At 45.0% G+C, this 23,204-nt stretch overlaps 1 protein-coding gene and 1 non-coding gene across 2 annotated transcripts in view; both read left to right on the forward strand.

Moving 5' to 3' along the window:
• The window catches only part of LOC144587169 (uncharacterized), a 68,831-nt gene that overhangs the window by 29,565 nt on the left and 16,062 nt on the right, over positions 1 to 23,204 (forward strand). Inside the window, 1 exon segment of the mRNA XM_078386786.1 lies at positions 13,194 to 14,214. Coding sequence (XP_078242912.1) covers positions 13,194 to 14,214 — 1,021 coding nt within the window.
• LOC144587669 (U2 spliceosomal RNA) lies at positions 18,690 to 18,880 on the forward strand. The gene has a single exon (XR_013542832.1). It is a non-coding gene; the product is annotated as a U2 spliceosomal RNA (small nuclear RNA).

Genomic DNA, 23,204 nt, shown 5'->3' on the forward strand with positions numbered 1-23,204 from the left:
AAAACTGACTTGAAGAAATTCCCTGTGTACCACAAGGGAGATTGCCCTGAGGTGTTCTTTTCCCTCGTGGAAAGAGCATTTGTGGACTTCTCAGTAAGGGAAACTGAGAAGATGACCATTATGCGATCTTTAATCAGTGGCAGCCTGGCAGAAGTCTATGCAGAGATGCCAGAGGAACTGCTGAAAGATTTCGCTGAGTTTAAAAAACTGGTGTTTGCCAGACATGGGATAACTGCTGAACAGCTGAGGCAAAGATTCAGGTCACTCACCAAAAAACCAGAGCAGACTTTTACCCAAGTGGGGGCCCAACTGGTGAGGCTGCTAGAGAAATGGCTGTCTCAGGAGGGGACAGAGACCTTTCAGCAGCTCAAAGACTTGATAGCGCTGGAACAGTTCTATTCAGTCCTGCATGGGGAACTGAAATTCCAGGTGAGGGAAAGGAAACCGAAATCTGTGACAGAGGCGGCAGAGATCGCAGATTTTATTTACCAAATAAGAAAGCCCTTAGGTTCTGAGGGAAAATCTGTAGGTAAACCCAAATAAACCTACAGCAAGTACTCTCAGGGACCAGGGAAAAACCAGCAAGGGGGAGGGGCCCATGGTGAAGGGAAGCCCTCAGACATGAAACCACAAAGAACTCAGATTTTGGAGGGAAAACCAAAACCAGATGAGAAAGACTCAAAATACAGCAGAAAATGTTATTTCTGTCAAGGAAAGGGCCATCTAATCTCAGAGTGTGAGAAATTAAAGCAGCTAAAGGGAAATTTGCCTCATGATTTGAGTGGAACCAAGCCAAAAGCTGTGTTCTGTGTCCAGACAGAGCAAAGCTCCTTGCCACTGAGGGAGCCTGTTGCCATGGCTACTCAATCTGGAACAGTTACATCTGCTGATCAGGCTGGGGAAAATGGTCCTCTTGTGGAGGTCAAGCGCTGCTTACTAGTGAGGACAGATTCGCAGTTGTTTGAGACCGCAGGGGTGGACGTAGGAATACTTGACCATCAGTATAGGGGGCTAAGGGATACTTGTTCCCAGGTGACCCTGTGCCATCCAGACATTATCCCTAGGGAGTATATAATCCCAAATGAGAGCTTGAAGGTGGCAGGGATTGAGGGACAGGTGATCTCACTGCCAGTAGCTGAGGTACCTGTAAGCTTTCAAGGCTGGAGGGGAGTGTGGCGGCTAGCGATTTCATCGACTCTGCCAGCAGCCGTGCTCGTGGGAAATGACCTGGCTGAACATGTGAAACGGGTGCTAGTGATTACACGTTCACAAGCTACCACGGGGACAGTTCAGGGGGGTACTGACGAGCCCAAGGCTGAAGCAGACGGGGGTAGTCCCGAAGCTGTGGCAGAAACCTTAACCACAGACAGCAAATATGGCCAAGAGCAAAAGGCAGACACCACTCTCCAAAAGTGTTTTGAAAAGGTGACAGACACCCAGTTAACACCTGAAACCCCAGCGAGATTTCGTGAGAAAAAGGGAATTTTATATAGAGAGACCCTGATGAATATCTCAAAAGGGGGAGATGGGATCAGAAGTCAGCTAGTGGTACCTGAAAAGTATCGCCCCATGATCTTACAAAGGGGGCACTCTGACATGTTTGCTGCGCACTTAGGGGTGAACAAAACACAGCAGAGAATCACACAGAATTTTTACTGGCCTGAAATAGGGAAGCAGATCAAGGAGTTCTGTAAACAATGTGATGTGTGTCAGAGGCAGGGGAATAACCGTGACAGGACCAAAGCGAAGTTGTGCCCTTTGCCTGTGATTGACACCCCGTTCAAATGTATAGGAGTGGATATTGTGGGACCTTTGCCCAAGGCCACAAAGAGGGGGAACAGGTTCATTCTCACCATTGTGGACCATGCCACGAGGTACCCTGAAGCCATTCCCTTGACTAACATTGAAACTAACACAGTGGCAGATGCCTTGGTGGGGTATATCTCCAGGATGGGATTTGCCTCAGAAATAATCACAGATTTGGGCACATCGTTTACATCAAAGCTCATGAAACGGTTATGGCAAATCTGTGGAATTAAACACAAGGAAACCACTGCCTATCACCCCGAAAGTAATGGGTTAACGGAGAAGTTCAATGGGACTCTGATGCGCATGATTAGGGCTTACTTGGCAGAGAATCCAAACAATTGGGACCAGAAGCTGCAATCCCTTTTGTTTGCTTATCGATCAGTGCCACAAGCCAGTACCGGGTTCAGTCCGTTTGAACTTTTGTTTGGGAGAAGGGTGAAAGGTCCACTAGATTTAATCAAACAAAATTGGGAACAGATCACCCAGGATGACCCACAAGATGTTGTGACATATATAGACACTTTAATGAATGACCTAAAGAGAAACCTAGAGCTAGCAGCAGAGAACTTGCAAGCTCAGAAGGTTAGAAAGAAAACCTGGTATGAGCAGAAAACCAGGGAAAGGCACTTTAACCCAGGGGAGGAAGTGCTTTGGCTTAGGCCCTGCAAAGAGAACAAACTGCAGCTGGGTAGCCCAGAAATAAAATACTTGGGTCACATAGTAGGGGGAGGAATGATCAAACCCCTAGAGGCCAAGATAGAAGCCGTTCGTGATTGGCCCAGGCCCAACACCAAGAAAAAAGTCAAATCATTTCTTGGGTTGGTGGGCTACTACAGAAAGTTCATCCTGAGGTTTAGCGAGATGGCGACTCCGCTGACCGATCTGACGCGGAAGAAGACTGATGACCGCATCCCGTGGACCAGCGACTGTGAGGAGGCGTTCCGGAGGTTGAAGGAGGCGCTCATCAATTATCCAGTGCTGCGTGCTCCAGACTTCGACCGGAAGTTCATCATCTACACCGATGCGTCTAACAGCGGGGTAGGAGCAGTTCTTTGCCAGGAGGATGAAAATGGTGACCAGCATCCAGTGTCCTACCTGAGTAGGAAACTCCAGAAAGGTGAGAGACATTTGGCAACCATGGAAAAGGAGTGCCTGGCCATAGTATACGCGATCCAGAAGGCCAAGCCTTACATCTGGGGAAGACATTTTATTCTGTGCACTGACCACTCACCACTGCAGTGGTTAAAGACAATGAAAACCCACAATAGTAAACTTATGAGGTGGGCTTTAAACCTGCAAGATTATGACTTTGAAGTGAAGGTGGTCAGAGGGTCAATGAACTGTGTTGCTGACGCCTTGTCAAGAAGACCCGAAGAGTGAAGACGGCGAAGAAACCATGGACTATGTATATATTTTGGTGACCAAAAGTTAAATGTACCTGTTTATTTAACAAGCGTGGTTTGTATTAATAAAGGTAACTTAATGTATTGTAAATGTTAATGTTTAAATGCCTGGTTGATATGTTTAACCTAGAGTGTAAGTGTGTTATTGTATATCTGTTTTTGTGTGTTTTGAACCTGGTTGTTTTTTTGGAGAAAAGCACTTTAGCTTTTCCCCTGCAAAACAACTTATAAAGAGGGGAGGTGTTACATACAGCACTGATGGTACCTGTCTGTCATGGGTTTGGAGGGAAAGTTCCATCCTATGGGGAGTGGAAGGCGGGACATCAGGGGGGAGGAGCTGTACTGTATATATATTTGGAGCTTGTGTGGAGAAGCAGGAGTTGGAGTCTGTGTGTCAGACTGGGTACAACTGTGTGTCAGTCAGTACCTACCTGATAGGTTCAGGTTTCTATATGGGTAGCCAGAACTGATAGGTTCAGGGTCTGTGCTTTACTTTAAAGTGTTCTGTGTGAACCAAACTGTTGTATGTATGATTGAGGCTAAGCCACGTTACAGTATCTTATTTACTTGATCTTTTTATTTACCTTGTTTGTTATTTAAATAAACCTTGTTCTTTTGTTTGTTAAAAATCCATTCCTGGTCTGTGTGACTCCTTATAGGGAATGGTTGGTGGCAGCTTAATTATAGTGTGGCACACTCCAGTAGGTCTGGGGTTGTCACACCACTGTTACTGTCCTCCTCGTTAGACGTGGGAGGGGACGGCTCACTCTCCCTTTTCCTCTGTCTTTTTTGTCCTCCAGCTCACAGCAGAATAGTGACAAGTTCTCCAAATTGTCCACCCCTTTCTCCTTCCCTGGCCCTGAAGATCTTAACAGCTCACTCTGAGACATTTTTTTAGGAGAAAGAACAAAATCAATACCGGCAGGCACAAACAGATCAACAGAAAGACAACATGCAACACAAAAGGCTTTCAACAGACTAAAGAGAGGGAACTAGAATGATCAGCAGAGAGGCGGGGCTGTCTTTGAATTTTGAGATGGGGAGGAATGATTGGTTGGTGCTGTATAAATTGACGGGCACCCAAGTCCAGAAAAGTCCCTCTCGGCCAAACAAGTGACAGGCATCATGCGAGGTTGCAAAAAGTCCCAACAAAGCTCCAGTTTTAGGGGTCTGAAGGAGGCTGGGTTCAGAAATGGTCTTGGGGTTTCACGTACAGGCTGTACTATGCATATACCTGATATAAAGAATAAAATATATTCTCCCACACACTTTTCCCCCCTTGCAGGTGGTGAAGCTGTGCCAGGAACGTGTACAACTAGATCATCTGCTGTGGAGAATGGAATCGGAGTGGCTTTTGAGGTCAGGAAAGATGAAGTCAAGGATGAAGTCGCCCATGGCTTGAAAGTGTCTGCCTCTTTCCCTTTGATTCTTTGCATCCGTAACCTTTGGGAAACCCACCTGCAAACCGGGAGGGCAAGCATGTCCTTCTGAGTCATAATGATAACCTTTGAGCTGCAGAGCTGGAAAGGGACCCTAGAGATCATCCAGTCCAGCCCCTGTCAAGCAGGCCCAGTGGGGGAATTGAACTCCCAACCTCTGGCTCCACAGGCAGGGATATAAACCACAGAGCTATCCAGCAGCTGTTATTTTAGTTCCCAGGGATGAGCAGGTAAAAGCAAGGTGGTTAGGATCCCAGAGGTAGCAGGAGAGTCATTGCGGTAAATCGGCTCTGTCAAAAGAGACCAGTGAATATTATTCATGATAAACATACAGCTACACATATTTAAATTTTTTAAAATATATTCTGTAGGCTTCCAAGAGGCATGGTATGGCATTATTAGTACTGTGTATTTTAGTTGTCGCGAGTCACCTTGGAACTCCTAAGAGGGGAGAAAGGTAGCATGTAAATAAATCAAACAAAAAACAAATATTATTTTTATTGATTAAACTTATTACCTTGCCCTTCTCCCAGAAAAGGACCCAGTATAATATTAAACACAATATTAAAAATCAGAAAACAGTAAATGAGAATAAAGAGGCCCCATCTTGCTCCTGGTCATGGTGTAGAGAATGAGGAACACATGTATTGTCTGACAGTTCCCGACCATTAGATCCAGGCAGTGGCCAGTAATTCTGGACCTGGGTAGCCTCCGTTATTGAACAAATAACTAATTGAACAGTTAGGCCCGGAAATAACGTTTGGCAAGTAGGTGGTCAAGGAGACAAAAATGAAAATCTGATTTAATTAATGTATTTTCCCCCACCTGCTGCTTTTCTGTCCGAGAACACCCAGAATCGGGTTTTGGCCCTAAAGCGCTGACCCCTTCTGTTGGCTAACCTGATCTGCCTCTTACTTGCGCTGTTTGTGGCCTTCATAAGTAAAATATGTTCATTTTTTTTAAAAAAAGAGGCACACACTGGAAACACCCTGGAAAAGCCTTTTGTGGGATCCTGCAAGGCAAAAGACCGGTCTCCATATATTAATGATTTCCTACCATCCGTGGAAGAACCATTTTAGCATCGAAAGGGGGAAAAAGTATTTTCTTCTCTTTTAGAATCCACTAATCTTGGAAGAGGTGACTGTGTGTTTTACCAAGGAGGAGTGGGCGTTGCTGTATCCGGACCAAAGAGCTTTGCATGAGGAAGTTATGGCGGAGATTCATGCAAATGTAGCCTCTTTAGGTAAAGATCCCATTTATCCTTTTGTCGAGAGAAAATATTTAAGTGAGAATGTTTATTATTTACGAGATGATTCTCCCTGGGTTTGAACAGCCAGCATTCTGTTTTTCTAATCTAGAAGAATTTAGGGAACTTTTTAGAGGAAAGTGGTTACCCTTGTTAGAAAAACATTTAATCATCATCTTATAAGTGAAAAGCTGATACAGTGGTGCCCCGCATAGCGATGTTAATCCGTTCCGGATTAATCGTCGCTATGCAAAAACATCGCTAAATGGATCAAAAAACCCCATAGGAACGCACTAAACTTAGTTTAATGCATTCCTATGGGGCCCAAACTCACCGTTCAGCGAAGTTCCACCATAGCGCCGACATTTTCGCGCCCTCGGTAAGCGAAGGCAGGGCGTGAAAACACTAGCGGCAGCCATTTTGGGCACTCGCTGGCCATTTTGGAACTGCCGATTGTGACAAACCCAGACCTACTGGGATCTGCCACACGTTAACTAAGCTGCCACCAACCATTCCCTATAAGAAGTCACACAGACCAGGGATGGATTTTTAACCAATAAAAGAATAAGGTTTATTTAAAACAACACACAGGGAAAATAAAAGGATCAAGTGAATAAGATATAGTAACGTGGCTTAGTCTCATTCATACATGCATACAGTTTGGTTCACACAGAACCCTTAACTTGAAGCACAGACCCTGAACCTATCAGTTCTGGCTAACCATTCAGACACCTGAACCTATCAGGTTGGTACTCTGACACACAGTAGTACCCTGTCTGACACACAGACTCCCACACCAGCTTCTTCTTCCCAGCTGCTGCTTCTTCACATCCCAGCGTCTCCACTTCTCCACACACGCATCACATATATATACAGTACAGCCCCTCCTCCTGATGTCCCGCCTTCCACTCCCCATAGGATGGAACTTTCCCTCCAAACCCATGACAGACAGGTAACATCAGTGCTGTATGTAACACCTCCCCTCTTTATAAGTTGTTTTGTAGGGGGAAAGCTAAGGTGCTTTTTCCCAAAAAACAACCTGGATAAAACACACAACAACAGTTATACATACCATATCATACTTACTTATACTTACATTCTAAGTTAACCATAGCAATTAGGCATTTAAACATTTACCATATACATTACATCAATTTACCTTTATTCATACAAACCAAGTTCAAAAAACAGGTACATTTAACTTTTTGTCATCAATATATATACATAGTCCATGTTTCTTTCGCCGTCTTCATTCTTCAGGTCTTCTTGACAAGGCGTCAGCAACACAGTTCACTGACCCTCTGACCACCTTCACTTCAAAGTCATAGTCCTGTAGGTTTAAAGCCCACCTCATAAGTTTGCTATTGTGGGTTTTCATTGTCTTTAACCATTGCAGTGGTGAATGGTCAGTGCACAGAACAAAATGTCTTCCCCAGATGTAAGGCTTGGCCTTCTGGATCGCGTAGACTATGGCCAAACACTCCTTCTCCACGGTTGCCAAATGTCTCTCACCTTTTTGAAGTTTCCTACTCAGGTAGGACACTGGATGCTGGTCACCATTCTCATCCTCCTGGCAAAGAACTGCTCCTACCCCGCTGTTAGACGCATCGGTGTAGATGATGAACTCCCGGTCGAAATCTGGAGCCCGCAGCACTGGATAGTTGATGAGCGCCTGCTTCAACCTCTGGAACGCCTCCTCACAGTCGCTGGTCCACGGGATGCGGTCATCAGCCTTCTTCCTCGTCAGATCGGTCAGCGGAGCCGCAATCTCGCTAAACCTCGGGATGAACTTTCTGTAGTTGCCCACCAACCCAAGAAATGATTTGACTTTTTTCTTGGTGTTGGGTCTGGGCCAATCACGAACAGCTTCTATTTTGGCCTCTAGGGGTTTTATCACTTCTCCCCCTACCATGTGACCCAAATATTTTATTTCTGGGCTACCCACCTGCAGTTTGCTCTTTTTGCAGGGCCTAGGCCAAAGCACTTCCTCCCCTGGATTAAAGTGCCTCTCCCTGCCTTCCTGGTCATCCCAAGCTTTCTTTCTGACCTTTTGAGCTTGCAGGGTCTCTGCTGCTAGCTCTAGGTTTCTCTTTAGGTCATTCCTCAAGGTGTCTATGTATGTCACAACATCTTGTGGGTCATCCTGGGTGATCTGCTCCCAATTTTGTTTGATCAAATCAAGGGGCCCTTTCACCCTTCTCCCAAATAAAAGTTCAAACGGACTGAACCCGGTACTGGCTTGTGGCACTGATCGATAAGCAAACAAAAGGGATTGCAGCTTCTGGTCCCAATTGTTTGGATTCTCTGCCAAGTAAGCCCTAATCATGCGCATTAGAGTCCCATTGAACTTCTCAGTTAACCCATTACTTTCAGGGTGATAGGCAGTGGTTTCCTTGTGCTTAATTCCACAGATTTGCCATAAGCGTTTCATGAGCTTCGATGTGAACGATGCGCCCAAATCTGTGATTATTTCTGAGGCAAATCCCATCCTGGACATATACCCCACCAAGGCATCTGCCACTGTGTTAGTTTCAATGTTAGTCAAGGGTATGGCTTCAGGGTACCTTGTGGCATGGTCCACAATGGTGAGAATGAACCTGTTCCCCCTCTTTGTGGCCTTGGACAAAGGTCCCACAATATCCACCCCTATGCATTTGAACGGAGTGTCAATCACAGGCAAAGGGCACAACTTTGCTTTGGTCCTATCGCGGCTATTCCCCTGCCTTTGACACACATCACATTGTTTACAGAACTCCCTGATCTGCTTCCCTATGTCAGGCCAGTAAAAATTCTGTGTGATTCTCTGCTGTGTTTTGTTCACCCCTAAGTGCGCAGCAAACATGTCAGAGTGCCCCCTTTGTAAGATCATGGGGCGATACTTTTCAGGTACCACCAGCTGACTTCTGATCCCATCTCCCCCTTTTGAGATATTTCTCAGGGTCTCTCTATATAAAATCCCCTTTTTCTCTAGAAATCTCACTGGGGTTTCCGGTGTTAGCTGGGCGTCAGTCACCTGTTCAAAACACTTCTGGAGAGTGGCGTCTGCCTTTTGCTCTTGTCCAAATCTGCTGTCTGTGGTTAAGGTTTCCACCACAGCTTCTGAACTCCCCCCACCTGCTTCCGTCTCTGGCTCATCATTACCCCCCTGAACTGTCCCCGTGGTGGCTTGTGAACGTGTAATCACTAGCACCCGTTTCACATGTTCAGCCAGGTCATTTCCCACGAGCACGGCTGCTGGCAGAGTCGATGAAATCGCTAGCCGCCAAACTCCCCTCCAGCCTTGAAAGTTGACAGGTACCTCCGCGACTGGCAGAGAGATCACCTGCCCCTCAATCCCTGCCACCTTCATGCTCTCATTTGGGATTACATACTCCCTAGGAATAATATCTGGATGGCACAGGGTCACCTGAGAACAAGTGTCCCGTAGCCCCCTATACTGATGGCCAAGTATTCCTACGTCCACCCCTGCTGTCTCAAACAACTGAGAATCTGTTCTCACCAACAGGCAGCGCCTGACCTCTACAAGAGGACCATTTTCCTCAGCCTGATCAGCAGAGGTAGCTGTTCCAGATTGAGTGGCCATGGCAACAGGCTCCCTCAGTGACAATGAGCCTTGCTCTTTCTGGACACAGAACACAGCTTTTGGCTTGGTTCCACTCGAATCCTGAGCCACAATTCCTTTTAGCTGCTTTAATTTCTCACACTCTGAGATTAGATGGCCCTTTCCCTGACAGAAATAACATTTTCTGGTGTATTTTGAGTCTTTCTCATCCTGTTTTGGTTTTCCCTCCAAAATCTGAGGTCTTGGTTTCAGGTCTGAGGGCTTCCCTTCACCATGGGCCCCTCCCCCTTGCTGGCTTTTCCCTGGTCCCTGAGAGTACTTGCTGTAGGTTTCTTTGGGTTTTCCTACAGATTTCTCCTCACCTAAGGGCTTTCTTATCTGGTAAATAAAATCTGCGATCTCGGCCGCTTCGGCCACAGATCTAGGTTTCCTTTCCCTCACCTGGAATTTCAGTTCCCCATGCAGGACTGAATAGAACTGTTCCAGCGCTATCAAGTCTTTGAGCTGCTGAAAGGTCTCTGTCCCCTCCTGAGATAGCCATTTCTCTAGCAGCCTCACCAATTGAGCCCCCACTTGGGTAAAAGTCTGCTCTGGTTTCTTTGTGAGGGACCTGAATCTTTGCCTCAGCTGTTCCGCATTTATCCCATGTCTTGCAAACACCAGTTTTTTAAACTCTGCAAAATCTCTCATCAGTTCCTGTGGCATCTCTGAATAAACCTCAGCCAGGCTACCACTGATTAAAGATCGCATGATGGTCATCTTCTCAGTTTCCCTCACTGAGAAGTCCACAAACGCTCTTTCCACTAAGGAAAAGAACACCTCAGGACAATCTCCCTTGTGGTACACAGGGAATTTCTTCAGGTCAGCTTTAGACAATTGGCCTCCCTCAGAATCCCTATTGTTATTATTGTTCTGATTCATCAGTTCCAATTTTCTTAGCTCAAACGCCATTTTCTCTCTCTCCAATGCCAATTCAAATTGCCTCTTTTTCTCCCTTTCCTCCCTTCTTTCTCTCTCTAATCTTTCCTCCATTTCCCTCACCCTCAGTTCATGCTGTTGGGCTAGAAGCAATTTTCTGAGTTCTGGGTTCTGCTCTCCCGTGCTGTCACCCTGCACTGAGCCAAATTCATCCTCAGAACCTTGGTCAACCTGGGGGTCTTTCACTTCACCCATTTCTGCCATCTGGCTTCGAGTCAAGGGCATAATCCCCCCCTCAGAACAGGCTGCTTTAAAAAGTCAAGCCTCAAAATAAAACGACCACTTTTTTTTTCTTTTGCCTCAGAACCAGCTTTCCCTATAGATTGCTGCTGTCCTTCAGCACTACTTGCAACTGTAGCGAGTTAGAGTCTACCCCCCTCTGCTGGGCCTCTCAGCAGACAAGCTAGCTCACTGCTATTTCACAGTTTTGCCTCAGCTTTTTCCCGCCAAAACAGGCTGCTTCAGAGCACCCTAATCTAGTCTCCCCAGTTGGCACATTCTTCCACTAGCGCACCTCCCCGTGAGGTACACCTAGAAGATTACCTACGCGCCTCAGATTGTCCCTGACTAGACCCCCCTTGCTCTGGGCACACGTGCCAAGGCTTTGCTGGACCACTGGACAACTGGACCAGTCGTATCCCACACGCTGGACACCAATCAATGTGACAAACCCAGACCTACTGGGATCTGCCACACGTTAACTAAGCTGCCACCAACCATTCCCTATAAGAAGTCACACAGACCAGGGGTGGATTTTTAACCAATAAAAGAATAAGGTTTATTTAAAACAACACACAGGGAAAATAAAAGGATCAAGTGAATAAGATATAGTAACGTGGCTTAGTCTCATTCATACATGCATACAGTTTGGTTCACACAGAACCCTTAACTTGAAGCACAGACCCTGAACCTATCAGTTCTGGCTAACCATTCAGATACCTGAACCTATCAGGTTGGTACTCTGACACACAGTAGTACCCTGTCTGACACACAGACTCCCACACCAGCTTCTTCTTCCCAGCTGCTGCTTCTTCACATCCCAGCGTCTCCACTTCTCCACACACGCATCACATATATATACAGTACAGCCCCTCCTCCTGATGTCCCGCCTTCCACTCCCCATAGGATGGAACTTTCCCTCCAAACCCATGACAGACAGGTAACATCAGTGCTGTATGTAACACCGATCACATGAGCTAGAGATAACTTGATGAAATATAAGAACAGTCTCATTAAACTGTAACTGTGATAAAGCAATGCATTAAAACGGCAATCTTGGCCAGAAATCCAGGATAGGACACGCTAAAATGAGGCCCTATGCGAAGAGTGGGAATTTAGGAGAAATATACCCTAACAGGATTCTACTGCTAACTCCTGGTGGGGGTTAAGCTAAGAAATGAATTCAGCTCTGAAAGCTTTCAAGCTTTTAGAAAAGTCAGCTCAAAGAGAGCTGGTGATGCTAAAATAAAATCTACTAATAGTTATAGGATTTAGTTAACAGGATGATGCAGAGTTACATCTCCTGTAACTTCCTAGGTCATCATGGGCGGGTGACTCTTTGTGACCCCATGGACCAGAGAACGCCCGGCCCTCCTATCCTCCACTGCCTCCTGGAGTTGGGTCAAATTCATGTTGGTGGCTTCGATGACACTGTCCAACCATCTCGTCCACTGTCGTCCCCTTCTCCTCTTTCCTTCACACTTTCCTAACATCAGGGGCTTTTCCAGGGAGTCTTCTCTTCTCATGAGATGGCCAAAGTATTGGAGCCTCAGCTTCAGGATCTGTCCTTCCAGTCAGCACTCAGGGTTGATTTCACCAATATCTCTGTGCAATCATATGCACACAGACGTTGGCAGGGATAGGGTTGCTCAGATGTTATTTAGTAACACCTCCCATACTCCATGTGTGACACGACTGTGAAAATCAGACAGAAGTGTGAATTTCCTGACCTTTTGTGTCACGGGCCAATTTGGGTTCTGTTCTTTGCTTTTGCTAGTTAAAGATGTTTCTTCAACGGAGCTGTTTTCTTTAGGTTGTGGCTCTGCCCCTGGGCGTCAGGATCTGACAGACTAAATATGACTCACCTGGGACACAAGGCCTAAGCTGGAATTCTCAGTGGCTTGGTGTAGCCTCGTTGTGTCCATGGTTTCTGTTCAGAAAGGAAACTGACCCAGTACTAGTTGAGAACTTCCTTTCTGAACAGGAAGCTAGGCAGAGCTTGGTCTATGCTGAGCCATGAATCTTTCTCCCAGGCGAGCCAAAATTACAATGTCTGTAATGTGGGAATTCCCACAGTGGAGAATGATGGGATTTGTAGTCCACAAAATCAAAACGGCTCATCCCTAATTGCAATCAGGTCTTTGTGATCCCAGTCTCACATGCTGTGTCACACCAACTGGCGGTTAATGCCGTTCTGAACTTGTTCCAGATGTGCGCCATCCTGTATTTGTTTTCACCTGTCACATTTAGTTGTCTGTGTGTCAGCAGTTCAAATCAGTACATTTTGTCTGCTGATGAGAGCTTCCCTTTCTGACTCACCTCATTGCCATGATTTCAACAGGAGATCAGAGAAGACAGGAGTATGAGGAGGAACCCTGTAGAGGGCCAGTGAAACAACTTCACTCTCGAAGCAGAAAACAACAACAAAGCGAAACAAGAGAGGGGCAAAAGAGGAGGGAAGAGTCCTCTGATCCGGAGGCTGGGGATGTGCCCACTGTCCCAGTCCAAGCAGAAAGAAACCAAGCAAAGGAAAATATTAAATGTCTAGAGTGTGGGAAGACCTACAGCAAGAAATCTCACTTGAAGCGTCATCTGAGGGTCCACACAGGGGAGAAGCCCTTCAAGTGTTCGTACTGCTCCAAGGGCTTTCTTGATAAAGCCCGTCTTAAGAATCACATGACCATTCACACAGGGGAGAAACCCTATGAATGTTTGGAGTGCGGGAAGAGATTCAACGTGAAGAGAAACCTTGCTTCTCATCAGCGGACCCACACGGGAGAGAAACTGTATAAATGTAATGTGTGTGGGAAGTGTTTCACTCACCGTTATAGCCTCATTTATCATAAAAGGTTCCACACTGGAGAGAAGCCGTATGAATGCCCACAGTGTAACAGGTGCTTCCGTGGGAACCTGAAAAGGCATTTGACGTTGCACGCTGAAGAGAAACCCTATAAATGCCTGGAGTGTGGAAAGAGCTTCAGACAGAGGATACACCTCACTTCCCACCAACGAATCCACACTGGGAGGAAGCCGTATGAATGCCTGGAGTGTGGAAAGAGCTTCAGACAGAGGACACACCTCACTTCCCACCAACGAATCCACACTGGGGAGAAGCCATTTAAATGCTTGGAGTGTGGAAAGAGCTTCAGACAGAGGATATGCCTCACTTCCCACCAACGAATCCACACTGGGGAGAAGCCGTATGAATGCCTGGAGTGTGGAAAGAGCTTCAGACAGAGGACACACCTCACTTCCCACCAACGAATCCACACTGGGAGGAAGCCATATGAATGCCCACAGTGTAGCAAGTGCTTCCGTGGGAACCTGAAAAGGCATTTGATGTTGCACGCTGAAGAGAAACCCTATAAATGCCTGGAGTGTGGAAAGAGCTTCAGACGGAGGATACACCTCACTTCCCACCAACGAATCCACACAGGTGACAAGCCGTATAAATGTTTTGAATGTAGAAAAAGCTTCTCTCAGAGCTCCTACCTGTCTTCACATCAGAAAACTCACACAGGTGACAAGCCGTATAAATGTTTTGAATGTGGAAAAAGTTTCTCTCGGAGCTCCCACCTGTCTTCCCATCAGAAAACTCACACAGGTGACAAGCTGTATAAATGCTTTTAGTGCAGATTCAGCTGCATGCAGAGTAAGAGCCAGAGTAATAAAGCCATTCCTCATAGTCTGGATCTTGGTGAGGGCAATTCAGAAAGAACCACGATGTGAAGTTGGTGTGTTTGTCGATTAATAAATCTTTTGAATCAATTTCATTAATTTGTTGTGATTCTATCTATTTGAGTTTCCATTGTTAACTCACTGTGACAAGCTCAAGGAAATTAAAATAGAATATATCTATCAACAACAAATCTATTTCATATCAGCGTTGTACATTTGACAAATATATCATCCAAAGGAAGAAATGTTACCTTTTTCTTTTCTTGTGTTAAGGTGTTCAGCTCAGTGGAGATCGATTCCCCCACTGTGCCTTCCTCACAAGCTGGACTCGATGCATAGGGTCCCTTCCAACTGTAGAGTTCTGACATAATGGTGATGATATGTGATGTGATTTTTCTAGAACATTTTGAACCGCTATAGAGTCCTGCCCCTTTGACAGGGGAATTATTATCTAGTCATCATACTTCACAGCTGGAATTGATCTAATTATATTTATTTATTTAAAATATTTTTACCTCACCTTCTCCTTAAAAAGGACCCAAGGTAGCTTGTATCATTAAAAGACAACATTTGAAGCTTTAAAAAAAGTATACAAAGAATAAAAAGGATCGAAGAAATGGTAAAAGCAATATTAAAAACACTTTCAAAAGCAGAAAAGCATACCCATCCATTAAAAAACCCCGGTCAGGCAACCAATCACCAAGGGAAAGCCTGCCTGAAGAGAAAGATCTTCACCTGCTTGTGGAAGGGCAGCAAAGATGGGGCCAGCCTGGCCCACAGTGGCAGGGAGTTCCAAAGTCTGGGAGCAACAGAAGAAGACCTCCTGTGTCCCCATCAGATGTACCTGTGGAGGTAATGGGGGGTCTTGTCTGATTATCTTAACACTCGAGCAGGCTCATAAAGGGAGATGCAATCCCTGAGATAACTTGAGTCCAGGCCATTCAGGCTTTATAGGTTAGAACCAGCTCTGTGAGTTTTGACGGGAAACCATTTGGGAGAGCCAATGGAGCTGTCATAATAGGGGGCATTATGTGATTCCTGTGGCCAGCCCCAGTCAGCAATCTGGCTGGCACGTTTTGGATCCGCTGACGTTTCCTGACACTTTCCATAGGCAGCCCCATGTACAGTGGGTAGCAGCGGTCCCCAACCTTTTTTTGGGCCAGTTGGGGAAGGAGGGGCACCCTCGTGCGCATGCGCAATGGAGCAGGAGGTTGCTTGTGCAGGTGCGTGCATGCTCATGCGCATGCACGAAGGGAGGTGCGGTGCTCATGCGGGCGGGTGTGCACTCATGCACTAGGGCAAAGGGTGGTGTGCTCAGGGGCACACATGCACAAAGGGGTGGGGGAACACAGGCATGCATGCGCAAAGGGTTTGTGCAGGGGGAGTGCTGGGGGGAGGTCTGTGGCCGCGCCCCAGTCTGGCTCAAGCCACGGACTGGCACCGGGCTGCAGACCAGGAGTTGGGCCATTGCCGAAACCTGGGCATCCAGGCTGAGAGATGAATCCTTGAACACCCCCTCCCCAAGTTGCACATCTGTGTCTTCAGAGGGAGCGTAACCCCATCCAGCACAGACTGTATCATTATATCTGCCTTGTTTATTTATTTTTTTAATTTTTTTTTAATTTGGCTTTTATACCACCCATCTAGACCACTCTACTCTGGGCAGTTTACAATAAAAAAAAAAGCATTAAAATTAAAGTCATCGATAAAAAGACTAAAACAAGCGAAAAACAGAGGAAAATTAAGTAGTGGCAGGAGGGAAAGCCTACGTAAAGAGCCAGGTCTTCACTTTACTCTTAAAAACTCCCAGCGAGTTTATCATCCTGGTCACCCTCCACTAGACACGTTCCCATTTTTTGGCACCTTCTTAAACTCTAGTGCCAGGAACTGGGCCCGAATACCCCAGGAAAAGTCTGACCAAAGCAGAACAGAATGGTAGTATGAGCTAGACTTATGGTTCTTGGACTACAACTCCCAGAATTCCTGGCCAGTAGAGCTAGTGGTGAAGGCTTCATTCAAGAACATCTGGCAACCCAAGGTTATATTTGGGCAGCCGAGCATACCATAGCTGGGCTGCTCCACATCCTGCACATTCATCAGCCTGCAGGGTAGTGGGGGGGGGGTGGCTGAAGAATTGCAGAGTCCTGCGTGGGAGGAACTGGTCAAAGCTTTGTTCTTACTGGAATTGGATTCTGAAAAATTCAGATATTAAAGGGGAGCTCCTGTCCTCAAATCAAATGTGCCACCTCCACCTTCCCATCACTCCCCCTTTGAAAACGACTCCTATAATGCATCCATGTGCACGTGCGCGCACACACGCCCCTCCCCATGGTCCCTAGAGGGCACACAGAAACTTCGAGCTGAATTTACATTTTTAAAAATCCATTCTAAAATGGTTGGGGCTGTTAAGATACTGAAGGTCCACATATGGCCATAGGCCGCCACTGCGGCCTTAAATGCTTCTGTGAAGAAAAAAAAGGTTCTTGCACACAGAAAGCTAGCGTGTCAGGGATGTGACAGGGTGGGGCTTGAGATGTGCTGTTTTCCCTATCCATTTGAAGAAAGACTCTTGAGTGAGTAGGTGCAGGTGTTTGAAAGGGACCCCACCCTGCCACGCATTCCTTGTGGGGAACCTGCACAGCTCTAGAGCATAGTGCCCTGTTAAGCAACATATTTTTACTTCAGCCAGGAAGGCCTGAATTCAAATCTTGACGAGGCCACAAATCCATGCAAGTCGTCCACCTTTTGTAGGGTGAGAAGGGGAGGTAGAGCAGACTTGTTAGCTTTCTGTCCTCTTTGGAGGAGAACAACATATCCTGGATAGTTCATGAGCAGGGTGTGAAAGCAGAAGCCCCCACCACCACCACTGTTTATACGACACAGACACCACCAAACGAGACTTGAGATGGACTGTGTCTTAATTTGGAGGTTCCATTTCATCGTCGCAGACAAGAGCTGTTGCATTAACATCTTCAGATCACTCAGTAAATTTTAATAAATTTACTGAAAATATCCTTACAAGAACCCACTAGAACAAGACATATTAAGAGTTAGTATTTGTTGTTGTTTTGTGCTGTTTCTCGCCTATGGCGATCCTAAAATGGTTTCTGAGGGATATGAGAGATTCACGGACTAGTTTCTTGTTGCTACTACTAGGGAAAGTGTCCATGACTGAGTAGAGATTTGAACCCAGGTCTCCTGTGTTGTTCTCCGTCACTCTATGCACTTTCCCAAAGTGGCTCTCAAATGTTTGGGATTTACAAATGCATTAATTCCAACTTCCCACTTTTTGCGACTTGAGCTGCAGTTTACAAAATGGCTGCCTTGCTTTAGTCAAAATGGAGACACAGTGTGGCATAGTGGTTAGAGGGTTGATCCTGGACTAGAGAGACCTGGGTTCAAAATATGGCTCGACCAGGACACCTGGGTCAGTCACACTGTTGCAGCTGCCCCGTTGTCCCAGGGCTCCCCAGGAAGAAAACAAGGGGAAACCACTTCCGAGTCGGGTCTACCTGGAAAACCCTGGAAACGGTCGCCCGAAGTCAGAATCGACTTAAAGGCACACAATACCTAGAGAATGGGAGGAGAGGCAGTTCCAACATCAGTGAACATCCGGAGCAGATTTTGCTCCGCCATTCCTAAGTAAAGATGCAAGCTTTTAGACTTGTCAACGGTTTTTGGGCAAATCCCGTGAACATATATCATTTTGGTTGTTCTGGGTTTTTTGGGGTCTTCGGCCGTGTTCTGAAGGTTTTTCTTCCTAACGTTTTGCCAGTCTCTGTGGCCGGCATCTTCAGAGGACAGCAACCTGTCCTGTGAACATGCCGGCCACAGAGACTGGTAAAACATTAGGAAGAAAAACCTTCAGAACATGGCCGAAGACCCCAAAAAACCCAGAACAACCATTAGATCCCAGCCGTGAAAGCCTTCGCGAATATATATATAATTTTTTAAAAGAATTGGCCAGGTGCATCTTGCCCCGTTCTAATCCAAGCCCTCGTTTTGCATGGGGGGGGAACAAGGCAGCCGCCAGTATGCAGAATGCTTTTGCAGAGCATGATGGGAGAAATGGGCGGGGATATGCAAAGAGCTGTCCAATGACTGTCTGGAGGATCCGACTCTCCCTCAAGAAATGGACCAGATCTGAAGAATCTACGGAATTTCTCGCCAGTTTTCCTCTCAGGCCTTTGCTTTCCCTCCAGACGGAAAGTATGCCCTTTCCGGAGCAGGCAGCGTGGGATCCGAGAGAGGGCGGTTGGCGAGGGGGCGCTGGGCGGTTCGGCCCCTTGCCTCGCTCTCCGGCCCCTGGGAGGATGCTGGTCCCGGAAATCTGGTGTTTTTTTGGAAGTGTAGGTATCGCTTCTCGGCCTTTTGGCTAAGATGAAGTGTAGTATCTGTTCTTATCAGTTTAATATCTGATATGTCCTCTATTTGAGGACTACATATTAAATGGATTTTTAGAGCTGGGAGATGGAAAAGGGGCTTGCTCCATCCACTCCAAGCATCAACCTGGTATTGCAGTGCCTCCAGGAATGGTGCCCCTTCCCCTCTTGGGGGGAGGTGGAAAAATACTCAAGGTTCAAAGAGAGAGGAAAAATATCTTGGCAACCACAAAGCAAAGACGTTCTGAGGTAATTCCTCTCTGGTGTCCCCAGTGCTTGCATCTGTCGTGTAGAGTGTGCTACGTAGTGAAGCTGGTCTTCAAGTTTGAGGGGTCTTCCCTTTTGAACATGAGTGTAACCATGGCTCTTTTCCAAAAAGCAGGAGTGGAAATGTTCTGGAGAAGCAGCTCCACCCTGGCCAGGTTAAATCCTATGGGGCTAACAGGGCATCCTTGTTTAACTCCTGTCCTCACACAGACTTTTTCAGTTTCAGAGTCCAGAGGTGTAAGGAACTGATTAACATGACCTGAGGGCCGGCATTTGAGTAGAGATAAGAACCTTGGATCACCCAGCATTCTACCTGTTGAGATTTCAAAGGCACTTTGAACTGACAGACCACAGGATGGAGTCTGAAAACATCTGGTCCAAGTGTTAGGAACCAATTGTTTGGAAAGTCTTTGAAAAATCCCAAGGATTCCTACTAGAATCGACACTGTACTCCCAAGCTTCAGTTTTGGTATGGCTGAGATAATGGATATGTCTGATGAATAAAATGCCTTTTGGCATGCGTTTTTATGGGATGGCAAAACTAAAGCACACAAGCCTCGTGGCGCAGTGGTTAAAACGCTGTACTGCAGCTAAAACTGTGCTCACGACCTGGGGTTCAAATCCCAGGTAGCCGGCTCAATGTTGACTCAGCCTTCCATCCTTCCGAGGTCGGTAAAATGAGTACCCAGCTTGCTGGGGGGGGCAATGTGTAGCCTGCATAATTAAAATTGTAAACCGCCCGGAGAGTGCTTGTAGCGCTATGGGGCGGTATATAAGTCCAATAAATAAATAAATAAATAAATAAATAAATAAATAAATAAATAAATAAATAAATAAATAAATAAATAAATAAATAATACTTTCAAAATAACATGATAAGAGATGCTTTGCTAACTATATGGGGAAAAGTAAAAACCAGAATCTGTAGGAAAATACCAAGATGGCTCTCTCCGATAGAAGCATTTATTTATCCATATCTTATCAACTTTGAAAAAACAGTGACATATAATGAAATATTAAGCCCAGAAAGAAATCTCAAAACCAAGGAAGAACTAGCAAGCCAAAGACTGATACCATCATTGTTACCTTTATTGGTAATTCAATCAATATATAAAGAGGACTCTAGAACACAACCACAGTTGGATAAAATATTACTCTCTACCGAAGATAGGCTAATTAAGAATATCTATAAATTCCTCTTAGAAGTGAAAATGGAAGATGAACAAGTGAAGGAAACAATGATACATTGGGCTAAAAACTTTGGTCACGCAATTCAGCTAGAATAGTGGCAAAAGTTATGGAGTGATACAGTAATTGTAAATTAACCTTAGCAACTGCATATAAAGAAATTTTATACAAAATGTTTTACAGATAGCATTTAGCACTGACTAGAATAGCAAATATGTTCCCAAATGTTTCCAGTAAGTGTTAGACATGAGGGAAGATACTATTATATACGGTGGACCTTTGAAAAAGCAAAAAAAAAAAAAAAGGTTAAAATACACTCTTGGATTAAAAAAATAGCAAACTGAATATAGAACTTAAACCAGAGTTGTCTTTATTGGGTATTATGCCAGAGAATATTAACAAACAAGACAGCTATATTATATTATGTATATTGACGGTGGCTAGAATAGTATGGGTTCAATACTGGAAAAATGAGAAATCTCCGTTAGAAGAAATAATTATACAAAAAATCTTAGATTGTGCAGAAATGGCTAGACTGACAATGACAATTAAATGGAAAGAGGATTTGGAATATCATCAAAACTGGAATAAAACGTATGAGTGGCTAGAGCCAAGAAATAAGTTGTAGAGACAAATGAGACATGATATGATATCAACAATTTAATGTACTGTATATCTAGTGAACATGACGAATGACAATGGAAATATGTTTTTATGTGTTATAAAAAATAAATATTAAAAAAAGGATCAGGTTATTCAAAAAGATGCAAAAAAAGAAAGAAAAATCACAAGGATTTTTTTGCCTTTATATTTCATCTCTTTAAGTTGAAGTCCGTTACCCCACTTCTAAGGCCCAAATATTAGCTTCACAGAAGGTCTGTCATTCTTGCCCTTTGTTTCTGTCCCATGGATCAATTTGGCCTTGATCTATAGGTTATTTCTTAAATATAATAAGTCTCTGCTTATTTTATTCCCTCAGGCAAGAATGCAAAATTTCAAAACTTTTTCGTTCTGCTGGGTGTGATAATGAGAAATTTTGAACATTTTTCATGTTTCTTTCTTTTTTCTTTTGTAAAAGTTTGCTAAGCATATAAATTGTTTTGGTGAAAAAAATTTTTAGTCAAATTCTGAATGGAAAAGGTGTTGTGCTTTCTTTTTTGTGTAGCTACCAGTTTTTTTATTCCATGTGGTATAACTTGCCGATATCCAATAATTTTATATTTTTGTACTTTGTCTTTGTCTCTGGTTCTAAACAGTGGATGGTTTTCAGTTGAGCAATGTATTTAATTATTTCATGTTGTTTGAATTTTTTAATGCTGTCGCTATACAAATAACCTTGTCTAGCTTGCTTGCTTTTTATCCACAAAGATGTGTATTTTTGCTGCTGATGGGGAAAATTCTGATTTTCCTGGTCTGATTCCTGGTCACAAAACCTCACAGCCTCCATACTGTACAGAGAGGTGTTTAGTCATACTAGACACATGGCTGTTTGTAGGATGAACTCAGGAAACAAGGAAATAATAATTCCTGTCCCCCTGTTCTTTTGAAACGTAGCATCTTAAATTACTTGCTTTAATCTGCATCCTAATTAGAGATTATTTGTTTAAAGAGGTCTCCATGGTGGTACAGTATTAGTGTTCATCTTTCTGAGTTAACATTTCAAGGCACACTATTTATATAAGTGTGTCTATAAATGCCAGTTTGGGATTAATTACTGAGCTATCTAGCAGTTCGCTTTTGTTGTGAAAACTACCTATGCATCTATCTAGGTAAAGGTTCCCCTTGACAATTTTTGTCCAGTCGTGTTCGACTCTAGGGGGCGGTGCTCATCCCCGTTTCCAAGCCATAGAACCAGCATTTTTGTCCGAAGACAATCTTCCGTGGTCACATAGCCAGTGTGACTTAGACACGGAACGCTGTTACCTTCCCACTGAGGTGGTCCCTATTTATCTACTCGCATTTGCATGCTTTCGAACTGCTAGGTTGGCGGGAGCTGGGACAAAGTGGCGGGAGCTCACTCCGTCGCGTGGATTCGATCTTACAACTGCTTGGTCTTCTGACCCTGCAGCACACGAAGGCTTCTGCGATTTAGCCCACAGCGCCACCACGTCCCCAAATATGCATCTATCTATAAACATGTTAAATATGTCTGAGTATACAGTAGTTATAGCAAGTAATTATTGCCAGTCGATTATGTCCCAAACGCATAATCAGGTAAATAAAATCTGAAATGCCATGGTTAGAATATTTCTCCTGGAGTGGAAAGCTCTTTTTCAATTCTGACGTTCCCCAAAAGCTATTGTGTGTCCTTGGGTCAGTCATTATCTCTTAACCCATTCTACTGGGCAAGGCTGTTGAGCTGCTTGGTGAGAAATCTGGGATTTTTAGGTTTTGACTAAAGCCAGCCCTCTTTTGAGCCCTGACACCTAAACCTGAGGGGCTTCTTAGCTTCCTGTTTCTCTTGCTAAGGCCCATTCTTGCTACGCCTAAGAATAGCTCCAAGTGTAACAGGAGGAGTGTTGTGAGAGAACCAAGCTAAAATCTCTCTGGGATTTACCCTAAATGTTCATTGTACCTTGCATAGAATAGGATCCGAAGCAGCGTTTTCCTGCCTCCTAGAAAATTCAGGGCCGGGTAGGTGGGGCTCGTCAACCTTGGAAGGCAGCCCATCTAGAAGAAGAAAAACTTAGATTTCAAACCTCCACTGCTCTTAAATTGTGCAGAGATGGCTAGAATGACAATGTGGAGGTTCACAGGCTCTCCAGTGCCTGAACAACAAGACTTTTCCTACTCAACACAACCGCAGTAAAACAACGGCTGAAACTCCTGCTGCTTAGCAAAGGGAGTCACAACTAGAGGAGGCCTGTTTGAATCATTGCAACCGACAGAGGAGGGGCCTCACCCAATCCCCACAAGAGTCAGTAGGCCTACTCTAGGGTGACTTGCTACGCTATGCAACAGGATTTCAATTAATTCAGAGCCATCCTTCCAGCAGGATCAGATTTGAGAAGCGGGAGGACTTTTTCAAGCAAG

Source organism: Pogona vitticeps, chromosome 2, assembly GCF_051106095.1.
Source record: "Pogona vitticeps strain Pit_001003342236 chromosome 2, PviZW2.1, whole genome shotgun sequence".
Classification (NCBI taxonomy): domain Eukaryota; kingdom Metazoa; phylum Chordata; class Lepidosauria; order Squamata; family Agamidae; genus Pogona; species Pogona vitticeps.